The sequence below is a fragment of the Xiphophorus hellerii genome, chromosome 18 (genome assembly GCF_003331165.1).
Source record: "Xiphophorus hellerii strain 12219 chromosome 18, Xiphophorus_hellerii-4.1, whole genome shotgun sequence".
NCBI classification, from domain to species: Eukaryota; Metazoa; Chordata; class Actinopteri; order Cyprinodontiformes; family Poeciliidae; genus Xiphophorus; species Xiphophorus hellerii.
Window position 1 is genome coordinate 2,358,120 of NC_045689.1, and position 12,334 is coordinate 2,370,453.

At 39.2% G+C, this 12,334-nt stretch overlaps 1 protein-coding gene and 1 long non-coding RNA gene across 2 annotated transcripts; both read right to left on the bottom strand.

The window, feature by feature from the left end:
* Positions 1 to 333: 333 nt before the first annotated feature.
* On the bottom strand, positions 334 to 10,865 carry LOC116707624 (uncharacterized). Its single transcript, XR_004336531.1, has 2 exons — positions 10,618 to 10,865; positions 334 to 993 (listed from the first exon to the last, which is right to left on the bottom strand). It is a non-coding gene; the product is annotated as an uncharacterized LOC116707624 (long non-coding RNA).
* Positions 4,301 to 6,560, bottom strand: LOC116707495 (nuclear factor 7, ovary-like). The gene has a single exon (XM_032544864.1). It carries the CDS (start codon positions 6,394 to 6,396, stop codon positions 5,026 to 5,028), a length of 1,371 nt encoding a protein of 456 aa, XP_032400755.1. The 5' UTR covers positions 6,397 to 6,560; the 3' UTR covers positions 4,301 to 5,025.
* Positions 10,866 to 12,334: the final 1,469 nt, after the last annotated feature.

Below are 12,334 nucleotides of genomic sequence, written 5' to 3' on the forward strand. Positions count from 1 at the left end.
GTATTATTGATAACGTGTGTCAAACTAAAGGCCCAGGGGCCAAATCCGGACCCCTGTAGCTTTTTAGGTGCCGTTTTGGCCTCAAATAAATAAATCCCTCCAGTGTTTCACACAAAATCAACAACTGCCCACATTTTTTCTGCTATTACTGCAAATTTTTCTCAAATTTTGTTCAGAAACGTTGGGTTTCAGTGGCAGCTGCCTCAGTCTGAGTTGATGTCGAGTTTTAGTTTGTGATCAATACGGAGAGAAATAAAAAAATCACATCTAACATATTTGAATAATTTGTTTTCTAAATATAACGTCAAAATGGAAACAAGATGTAAGTTTCTGTGTGACTTTGGGAAACTTTTATTAAAGTCCTGAATGTTTTTATTTTCGGATTAAACTGGAAGGAACCGGTTTACTCTGCACTGCGAACAGAAACGGAAACAAACCGGATTGGTTGAATCTTTTCTTTGCACCAGTGTTGAGTTGTTTTTTTACTCTGAATGCCCAGATTTAATAAGTTAGCTTTTATTCACATTCTTTACTTTAAAAATCAAATCTTTACAAACAATCAGCTGAGAAAAACAGAAGTTTAAAAATAAGTTATCAGATGTTCCAGAGCTTTTGACATTTTCACAAGAAAAATACAACAGTTAGAAAAGTAAATAAACTGTAAACTGAACATAATGTGCTTTATGCATTGCTTTGAGAAAATAAAATAAAATGTAAACATGTTGCTCTTTTTTATAACTATTCCTTTACATTGATGCAATTTGTTAACTGATTTGCACCTAATTAAATAAATACATTATAAGAGTAAAACACAGTGGCAAATTGTCCAGATTCTCAGTGAAACCTTAAAAGTGTGATCATCGTGGGAAGGCAGCGAGTCAACATGTTGCCTCAGGCTGCAGGCCGTTGTCTCTCAGCGCCACGTTGACGGCAGAAACCAGGCGGCCGTCGTAAATCAGCTGCTCCAGCTTCAGCTCCATTTGTCCCCGAGGCCTGCAGCACAAAATACAAACGGTTACCGCCTTGCTGCTCCAGCTCTGCAGCACAAAATACAAACGGTTACCACCTTGCTGCTCCAGCTCTGCAGCACAAAATATAAACAGTTACCGCCTTGCTGCTCCAGCTCTGCAGCACAAAATATAAACAGTTACCGCCCTGCTGCTCTCTGATTGATTTAATAAAAGCTTCTTCTGCTGCATTACAAAGGGATTTATTCAAAACAGATTTAAATTTTTACACAATTTTAGTCAGATTTTCACTGGAGGACTGCATTTCCCAGGATCCTTTGCAATATAAAAATGAGAGAAGGAACTCTAGTTCACCTCACAGCAGTAAAAAAGGGAAACGTGTCAGAATGTCAGAAGCCATTTTTTGTTGTCATTTCCTGTTGTACACCATTTGAAGTCTTATTTAAAGTCTGGAGCTGGATTGATTATTTTACTGATCAATTATTCTGTTCATTACTCAGACAAGTAATTGAAAAAATGGCCCCTTCTGCAAATAGTTCATCTAAGCACTTCAGCTTTTTGTACAACTTTAAAAATACATTAAAGAAGGGCGTGCCGTGGTGGCGTAGTGGTTAGCACGACCCGTATATGGAGGCCTTGAGTCCTCGACGCGGCCGTCGAGGGTTCGACTCCCGGACCCGATGACATTTGCCACATGTCTTCCCCCCTCTCCTTCCCCGTTTCCTGTCAGCCTACTATCATATAAGGGACACTAGAGCCCACAAAAAGACCCCCTGGAGGGGTAAAAAAAAAATACATTAAAGAAATGCAAATAAATAATTCAATTCCTTTTTAATGTAAGAAAATGAACATTTTATTGCCTGGAAGGCAATAAAACAATATTTCTTTAGTGAATTAATGATAATTTGTAACAATAGATAAATCTGGAGCTAAAAATCCTTCTAACTAATCATTAACCGATTAATAATTGGACAGCTAAATGAGCCTAATGGGAGGGTTTTTTGAATAATTTGAAACTGCAACTTGAGGAGTTCAGAAAATGTTTTTTTTGTATTAAATGTTTATGTTTTTCTTACAGTTTTGGCTCTGAATGTTTTTGTTCTGTCAGCAAAACCGATTCTGTCCAGCAGAGGGAGCTGTGCCATTCCTGCTGGTTTGAGACTTCAAACGGTCTTAAATAACATAAATTAAAAACTTTAATTACTGATCTGACTGTTGTTCTTTCAGCTAACGGCCTGTTTAGGGTCTCAGTTCTCCAGGTAACAATTAATCAACTACGAAATACGTTGATTAGTTCAATAATCAATTAATCACGATTAACTGTTTCAGCATTATCTAAACCAGGGGTCACCAACACGGGGCCCGCGGGCCCCCGGTCGCCGAGGGGACCTTGTCAGTCGCCCGCGGAGCAAGTTCTAAAAATAACCATTATCATTAGGGAGCACTGCAAAAAAATATTTAATGTTTTTACATTGAAGTAATAACATTTGTTTATATTTAGATTTTTTTTTTAAAGTAAATTACAGATTTTTTTTAAAATAAATTGCTTTGTGCATAAAACTCTTTCCTATGGTTAAAGTTCAGAACTGCGCAGACGCCTGCAGGATTTTATCGGAGGGCAGCAGCGCCCGCAGCGCCCGCATTGCCGACATTTAGATATTTCTTGATGTTAAAAAAATAATAATAATTTCAGAAAGTTTTATTATCGAACTCTCTTTACAATTAACAAAATTGTGGAGAAAAAAAAAAAGATCTTATGTGTCAAAACATCTTGTACGTAGCGCACGTCTGAGTCTGTGGGGGTCAAAGGTCACGCCAAAGCTTAAATCTTATTGGTCAGTTTGCTTTTGTTTATTTGGCGGCTTGGTGGTTTTTCTGTAAGATAAAAATGAATGACAGGAGTTTGAACCTCCCGTAGTTCTAACAGCGGTTTGGATCCCGGTTGAGCTTTTTACCGTGTCGGTTCTGGCGGGTCGCCGGTTTCTGAGCTTCGTTGATGTTTCCAGAACTGGAGAGCTAAAACAGGTTGTGCTGCTTTAGTGGTTTAGGTTTGTGCTGCTTTAGTGGTTCAGGTTTGTGCTGCTTTAGTGGTTTAGGTTTGTGCTGCTTTAGTGGTTTAGGTTTGTGCTGCTTTAGTGGTTTAAGTTTGTGCTGCTTTAGTGGTTCAGGTTTGTGCTGCTTTGGTGCGACGCCACATGATGCGTTGGAGCGGTGGTTGTGCTCCTGCAGGTCAGGTGCAGTGATAGTTTTGTACCTTCTGATCTGTCGGACCTTTTTTTTTTCCACATCTGCTGGTGTCAGCCAGCTGGTGACCCGTCAGCTGTTCAGTTTGCGAAACCACAAAAAAAGCTAATAAACCGGCGACCCACCAGAACCGCGCACTGTAAAAAGCTCAGGTGGGATCTTAGAACTACGAGGTTCAAACTCCACTCATCATTTTTAGCTCACAGTAAAAGCAAACTGACCAATAAGATTTAGGCTTTGGCGTGACCTTTGACCCCCGCAGACTCACACTGATGTTTACTACATACAAGATGTTTTGGCACAAAATAACTTTTTCTTCTCTCCACAATTTTGTTAATAGTAAAGAGGGTTGGATAATAAAAAATACAATAACTTTTCTTTTTGTATTTAAAGGAAAATCTCAGTGCGTCCAGCTGCAGCTGCAACAATCCAGACTCTCAGTGACTTGTGGGAAATTTAGAATCACACAGAAAATCTCCAAAAGGGAAACAAACTCAAAACTCTGAACTAAGAACTTCTGATCACATAATAGCAATTAACCATATCTGCCATGGTAAATTATTACTGATAACTATTGTCAGTAGTAAAACATTATTATGATCAGGCAGCATGTAATCATATATACATATATGTATTATTGTTATAAAGGCTGAGCCAAGAAAATGTGTCTGCATCAAACAAGTTTCCCTTGGTGTTGCTCTGGACCAGTGAAGCAGCTCCCAGTCTCAGACAGGTTGGTGACCTCTGATATAGACCATAAGTGAAGGATTCACATGTGAAAAGGATTTAAAAGCCTGATATGTTTAAAAGATCCCAGAACCATGAAAGATACATGAAGGGCTTGCCTCGGCGCCCCCTGCTGGCTGAACCAAATGCCTTCAAATGAAACTAAAACCATCAGAAGAAACAAACTGGAGTTTGGAGGAGGTTCTACTATTTGACACAACAGTGAATGAATCAGAAATGATTTGATGCTAATTTGATTGATTCCATCACATTCTGACTTTCAAACTGTGGATCCAAACTGAGACTCTAAAAATGACAGTAAGTTCTGGAAATGGAAACAAAATAAAACCTCAGAGAAGAAATGAATGGAAATAACATTTATTACAGTTCTGCACTTATTTCATACATCATCTCCCTAAAAATGGAAAACAAATTATACAGAGATGAAAAGTCCAAAACTTCTTCCTCTGTTTTGTTTCAAAACCAAAACTAAACTCAGACTAAAGAATCAGAAATGAAAGATTAACGCTGCCCTCCTGCAACAATATTCAGTTTTTGGTGCTTCACAAACATCATGTAGAGTTTATCATTGTTCTGAAATCTTTATAGTAACAAACTGGATGATAATCTCTTAATTATGAAGGTCTGATGAACCAAAGTGTTTGGAACTGAACTGAACAGAAAGTCTCTAGACCAGATTAAAATCTCCTGTTATTAACGATGGACAACATGGACTTAGATTATTATCACAGTATTTTCTGAATAATAAAAGTGATGATAGAAAGTTTAAACACAGCATTGATCAGGGAAATAGTCAAAGCAACACAAATAAAAACTTAGAAGTAACTGAAAAGGTCATTTCAGATTCATTCAGTAGTTCAGTTTTATCACTAAGCAGCTACAAATAGACAGCATTCAATTCAACATATTGACATTAATTTCTGCTAGAATGGAAACAATAGTTGGAAAGTCAGAGATGAAGAATCTCCAGATGATCAGATCATCTCCAGTTTCCTCTTTAAAACTCACAGTTTCAATCTGATCAATAAGTTTTTATTTGGACTTTGTGATCTTCATGCTGAGATCATCAGAGCTGCTGCTTGATCACTGAGATCTTCATCGGTACGATCTTTAATGTTTTATCAGTGTAGAAGAGTGGAAACATCTTGTGAGTGAAGGTGTGTGTGAAGGTGTGTATGTGTGTGTTAGTATCCAGATCAGAGAAGGACAGCTTTCCTCTGTCCCAGTCCAGATTCACTCTGATCCTCTGGAGATTCTTCTGGACTGAGAGACGAGTGGAAGGAGCTGGTGGAGAACATGCTGAGTATTTATTTATAAGCAACCATCCAGACTTTATGTCTCCCTTCCTCTGAACAGACTCTTCTAACACACCAAGTCTCCAGGTTGAACTGTCTCCAACATCAACATCCCAGCTGTGGTTCCCTGAGTTAAAACCAGCAGAACTCAGAACAGAATGACGCCATGAATTAAATCTCTCTGGATTATCAGGAAGCTGCTGTTCCTCTCCTACTCTAATCCTGGTCAGATCTTCAGACAGATGGAGGTTTGGACCAGCCGTGTTTGGGTCCAGAACCAGAGGAGTGTAGGTCACCATGTTCTCCATGTTGCTCCAGATGTTGAAGGCCAGGTTGCCCAGATGTTTGGCCTGGTCTATCAGAGCTCCTGAGGGCAGCTGTGGATCCTCCAGCAGGGGGCAGCGCTGGACTCTTTCCACTGCAGCCTTGTAGTTGTGCAGGAATGAGACGTCTGCAGCTCTCAGCTCCTCCTTTGTGGCTCTGACTGTGTCTGAAAGAGCTGCTATCTCTCTGCTCAGAGCCTCCATCTTCTCCTTCATCATCCCTCTCTTCTGCTCCTCTTCCTCCCTCAGTGCAGCCAGCCTGGCCTCCTCTTCCTCTGCTAGAAACTGATGAAGCTGCTTAAACTGCTCCATAATCTGCCTCTCTGTGTGTCGGGCCTGGACCTTCAGGTGTTCTGCTGTCTGATCAAACTCCTCCTGAACTTTCTTCCTGAGCTCCAGCTTCTTCTTTAAAGGCTCCAGAGTTTCCTGAAGTTTCTTCTTGTGTTGCTGAGCAGCTTCATCGATGGGTCTGAATCTGTGATTGGTGTGTTTTTCTGAATCTCTGCAGACAAGACAAACTGGCTGCTGATGGTCCAGACAGAAGAGTTTGAGTTTCTCAGCGTGCAGAGAGCAGAGACCCTCTGAAGCTCTCTGCTGGAAGAAAGACTCACAGAGATTCTTCAGAGCCAGATTAAGAAGAGGTGGAACATCTCTTGAAGATCTCCTTTTACAAACTGGACACTCTCTTCCTGGTTTGTCTCTCCAATATTTCTTCAGACACTCCTTACAGAAGCTGTGGCTACATGACAGAATAACTGGATCCTTAAACATTTCCAGACAGACCGGACAGCAGAGATCATCGTCTGACCTGGAAGCCATTTTGTCTCAGAGTGAAGCTGAAATCACAGCAGACAGAAAGTCAAACCAGGAAGTCAGTTTCTCTCCTGTAGAAACTTTCTGAACTTACTTTGACTTTGATTGTCTTGTTTTTCCTCCTGCAGCAGTCTGTGTTTCAGTGTCTAGTTGCTCACTTCTCTCTCTGTTCTCCTTCTTCAGTGTTAGTTTGATTTCAGTCGGAGACGAAGGCAGGAGTCAAAGGTCATCCTCAGGGTGTTTACTCAATGAGTTTTTCTCTCAACTGTTTCCTGTTTTTTCCTCAGGTGTTCCTGATGGAATCAGTCTTGAGGCGGAGATGTGGCGCCCTCTAGAGGACATAATCTTAATCTGCAGTTTTAGAAAAACCACATCAGGGGTCACCAACACGGGGCCCGCGGGCCCCCGGTCGCCGAGGGGACCTTGTCAGTCGCCCGCGGAGCAAGTTCTAAAAATAGCCATTATCATTAGGGAGCACTGCAAAAAAATATTTAATGTTTTTACATTGAAGTAATAACATTTGTTTATGTTTAAAAAGAAAATAAAAAGTAAATTATATAAAAAAAGTTTAAAATAAATTGCTTTGTGCATAAAACTCTTTCCTATGGTTAAAGTTCAGAACTGCGCAGACGCCTGCAGGATTTTATCGGAGGGCTGCAGCGCCTGCAGCGCCTGCAGCGCCTGCAGCGCCGCTCTGCCGACATTTAGATTTTTCTAGAAGTAAAAAAAGAAAAGAAATAATTTCTGAAAGTTTTATTATCGAACTCTCTTTACAATTAACACAATTGTGGAGAAAAAAAAAAAAGATCTTATGTGTCAAAACATCTTGTACGTAGCGCACGTCTGAGTCTGTGGGGGTCAAAGGTCACGCCAAAGCTTAAATCTTATTGGTCGGTTTGCTTTTGTTTATTTGGCGGCTTGGCGGTTTTTTTGTAAGATAAAAATGAATGACAGGAGTTTGAACCTCCCGTAGTTCTAACAGCGGTTTGGATCCCGGTTGAGCTTTTTACCGTGTCGGTTCTGGCGGGTCGCCGGTTTCTGAGCTTCGTTGATGTTTCCAGAACTGGAGAGCTAAAACAGGTTGTGCTGCTTTAGTGGTTCAGGTTTGTGCTGCTTTAGTGGTTTAGGTTTGTGCTGCTTTAGTGGTTTAGGTTTGTGCTGCTTTAGTGGTTTAAGTTTGTGCTGCTTTAGTGGTTCAGGTTTGTGCTGCTTTAGTGGTTTAGGTTTGTGCTGCTTTAGTGGTTCAGGTTTGTGCTGCTTTAGTGGTTTAGGTTTGTGCTGCTTTGGTGCGACGCCACATGATGCGTTGGAGCGGTGGTTGTGCTCCTGCAGGTCAGGTGCAGTGATAGTTTTGTACCTTCTGATCTGTCGGACCTTTTTTTTTTCCACATCTGCTGGTGTCAGCCAGCTGGTGACCCGTCAGCTGTTCAGTTTGCGAAACCGCAAAAAAAACTAATAAACCGGCGACCCACCAGAACCGCGCACTGTAAAAAGCTCAGGTGGGATCTTAGAACTACGAGGTTCAAACTCCACTCATCATTTTTAGCTCACAGTAAAAGCAAACTGACCAATAAGATTTAGGCTTTGGCGTGACCTTTGACCCCCGCAGACTCACACTGATGTTTGCTACATACAAGATGTTTTGGCACAAAATAACTTTTTCTTCTCTCCACAATTTTGTTAATAGTAAAGAGGGTTGGATAATAAAAAATACAATAACTTTTCTTTTTGTATTTAAAGGAAAATCTCAGTGCGTCCAGCTGCAGCTGCAACAATCCAGACTCTCAGTGACTTGTGGGAAATTTAGAATCACACAGAAAATCTCCAAAAGGGAAACAAACTCAAAACTCTGAACTAAGAACTTCTGATCACATAATAGCAATTAACCATATCTGCCATGGTAAATTATTACTGATAACTATTGTCAGTAGTAAAACATTATTATGATCAGGCAGCATGTAATCATATATACATATATGTATTATTGTTATAAAGGCTGAGCCAAGAAAATGTGTCTGCATCAAACAAGTTTCCCTTGGTGTTGCTCTGGACCAGTGAAGCAGCTCCCAGTCTCAGACAGGTTGGTGACCTCTGACCTAAACTATTTACAGAATGAATCATTTTGGTCATTCTAACACAGAGGTCAGAATGAGTGATGCTGATATTTAGTTTTTAGACGGGAATTTAAAAAACTCAGCTGATTGTTCCAGTTCTGTGACTTTGTAACCAGGTGTAGAAAAATATAGAAAACAGAGAAAAATAAAGTTAAGCTGGAGAAAAGTGGAGGTTATGCATCACTGGAGAGTAGTAAGAGAAAGTAGTAAGGATGAGAATATCTGTACAGCTGGAAGGATAAAAACTTATGGCGTACCGGATTTGGCCCCCGAGCCTCCAGTTTGACACGTTGAACTAACATCTTCAATGACTGAAGAAACTTGAATGTTGTGACATTTAATTTGCTTTGGGATAAGTAAAGTATTTTTTTAATCAAATCATTTTGTGCTACCATGTTGGGATGTGAATAAATGTATTTTAAACTGAATACAAAACTGTCACTTAAATTTGAAACTCATAGATTTTTTTCTGTAACACTTGCTAGTGTGATACATGTCAGTAAAAGTTCCTCATCTGTAAATTTATTTCTGAAGAGTGTGACAGGGACTAAACAGGCCTGGGTGAGGATACTCATATGAATCTTTCAGTTTTCCCTAAAGTTGAACGTTTTTTACAGTGCACAACCAGGCTGCAAGAGTTGCTCCAACTTGGGAAATTGTTGGTTTTTTACCTTTAAAATTATCCACTACTTTTGTCTCTGACTTTGTTTTCCCTCCATCCATTATTTTACACACTTGAGTTTGTTCACTAACAAAATATAATACACCTGTAGTTGTTGAATTTTCCATCACTAAAGCTTATAAATGATCAATGTAAACCATCAGTCTGTATTAAAATAGTTAACACAATTCATATTATTTATTTAGATTTGATGTTTTGATGTGTGCCCTTGGATTTCTATCGATTTATTGAACGATGGTTTGTGTAAATATTTATCAAACTGAATGGCCATTTAGGTTTCATATAGTTTTTTTCTTTTTGTGTTTGTTGCACAAATCCAAATATATGCTGGCTATCAATCAACAATTCAATCAGTGAATTTGGGTTTTTTCTTAAATACTCCGTCTCACGGAGATTTACTTACATCTTCTGACATCTAACCCAACTTATAATAACATTGACTCAGTTTGCTATTGGTACACTTTACCTAAAAAACAAAACAAATTAAACATACTCACTACACAACCACGCTCCAAGATTTAGTCACAATATGATGAATTGTTTTGTTATCTTTAAAATGATCTGCAATTTTTGTTCTTTGGTCCTAATGATGCTGTTCACTAATGTTCACTAACAGACAGTAAACCTCTTGTAATTGATCAGCTTATAAATGATCAATGCGAAGCATCAATACGCGCTAAAGAAGATCATATCAGTCAGATTAAGTAAAATATCATCAAACTCAAAGCAATCAAAATTATATTTCTCTGAAAGGTCATTTCTCCTTTTCAGGGAGTTTAGACTGTATGAAAGGAATCATTGAAATATACTATGAAATATTTAATCTGCAGAATCCCGATAATAAAACTTCAATTGTGAATTCAATGATTATTTTGCATCTAGATACAAAAGAATCAGCCGTTAATTAGTAATCACATTATGTAAATGACTAACAAGATCTGAACCAGGGGTCTCAAACTCGCGGCCCGCGGGCCAACTGCGGCCCTCGGGACGATAGTTTGTGGCCCCCGCCTTAATATGAAAGTTTAATGTTAGTGCGGCCCGCGAGTTTGATATAATTGGCACTTTTCAGTGTTGTGTGCGGAGCTGAACGAACTTACCAATCACGGTGGAGTATATTGCTCTCGGGGGCGGGACATCGGCATTTTCTTTTTTAAAGGTTTTATTGGCTCTACTGGCCTTTATTTGATAGTTAATTGACAGGAAAGTGGGTAATGAGAGAAGGGGGAAGACATGCGGCAAAGGTCGCCAGGCCGGGAATCGAACCTGCGACAGCCGCGACGAGGACTAAGGCCTCCTTGTGTGGGTTGTGCTTAACCCCTGCGCCACCACAGCACTTCTTTTTGCAAACATGTTTGTTGATTTTTTTCCAGCTAACTCCTCCTTTCTAACATCTGCAAACCAAAGTAAACTACCGGCTCCGACACCAACCTCGCTGCCGTTCTGATACTCTTCCATCCCGGCGAGCTGTCCCCGCTTCAAGCCGCCTTTCGACTCCGTTAACTGGAAGAAAACTGGGAGACGAACCGGTTTACTGGGAGAAACAGCCGAGTCTGGTCCAGACTTCCGGACAGCTGAGAGGAGGCGCTGCTGCCACCTGCTGGTGACTCCGAGGAACAACAACAACTTTTCAAATAGACGTTATTTTTCTATCAGCAGTAAAAATGGAATAAAACATGAAGTTTCACTCCATTAAAAAATACTTTCCATAAACAATTATCTCTAAATTAGCTGTTTGTTATTTATTTACCCAACATGTTTCTGTAATTTCTTTCTTTTTTTCACTTTGTGCTTTAATAATTTCTACATGTACAGAAAATCATAAAGATGCAGAAACACAATCTGATTGTATAATAAAATGAAAAAGGAAGAAAAGAAAATTGTAATATTGCATATTTTAACATTACAATAAAATTAATCTAAAAAACTAATAGTGAAAATATTTTTAAATCCAACCAAATTAACTGTAATATATCAATTATTTAAAATCCTGGGGAATAAGATATGTAAAATAAAATGAAATTGAATTTAACAAAAATATTAAATCTTGAATAAGTTAAAGCCTATAAATAACGTAAGAAAAAATCTAATAAACCAAAAGTAAACTAAGCTACATTGTATATTTTAAAAATTTCTTTAATTCGAATATTTTGTGAAATAAAAATAATCTGTATAATTGAATAATTTAATTATTCGACTCTAATCTGTGAACAAATTTGTGATATTTACTCATTTTCCATCAACTATTTTACTGATAACTGTTTAAAGTCTGGTTGTGTTTAAAATACATTTTTTCAGTTTTCATCTCTTCCTCCATGTCTTTAACATCCAGGTTTTATTTTCAATAAACCAATAAAGCAGGAAAGTGTTGATGTTCAGGAAAAACAAACATTCAGCTTCATATCAAAACTTTTTACTGTCAATAAAACATCTGATATAGAAAAATAGACGTTTTTCAAAAGAGTGAGCTGACTGATGATGTCATCAGCCTCTGTGACATCATCAGTCACAGAGGCTGATGACATCATCAGTCACAGAGGCTCTATATGACTGGCAGGCAGAACTTCTCCTTCACTCTGCATCTCAAATCGGTTGGATCAGGTCGGCATCGTGAAGAATCGCTTCGTACGATTAGGACAACTTCGAAAGAGAAACAAATTCTCAGGAATTTCTAGTATTTCTAACGATCCGTTCAGAAATACTACATCATGTTCTTCCACGTTGGTTTCGGACTTGGATATATAATTACTACTGCAGTGAAGAAGTTCAGCAGCTGGTACGCAGCTGATGCTGATTTAGAGGAGAACAGCAGTAAAATGGAAACACCAGAAGACTGCTTGGCTTTCACTGTTCCCCAACAGAGAAGCAACCTGGATGGAAATGTTAGCTCAAAGGATGAGAACGCAGAACCTCAATCCTCTGCTGATGTTCATACAGTCAGGACATCTGATAAACCCGAGAGTTCGATCCAATCAAGCTGCAAAGATGGACGAACCGTTGAAACCGTTGAACATGTGTTGACCATCGCCAGTGGTTCTGCTGACTCTTCTGTTGAAGAGCATAATATGAGTAAGAGCAGCGAACCGATCCCTTCCACCTTTGGGAATAGAAATGGATGTTCTGGATTTGAAGAACATCCTGAAGATGA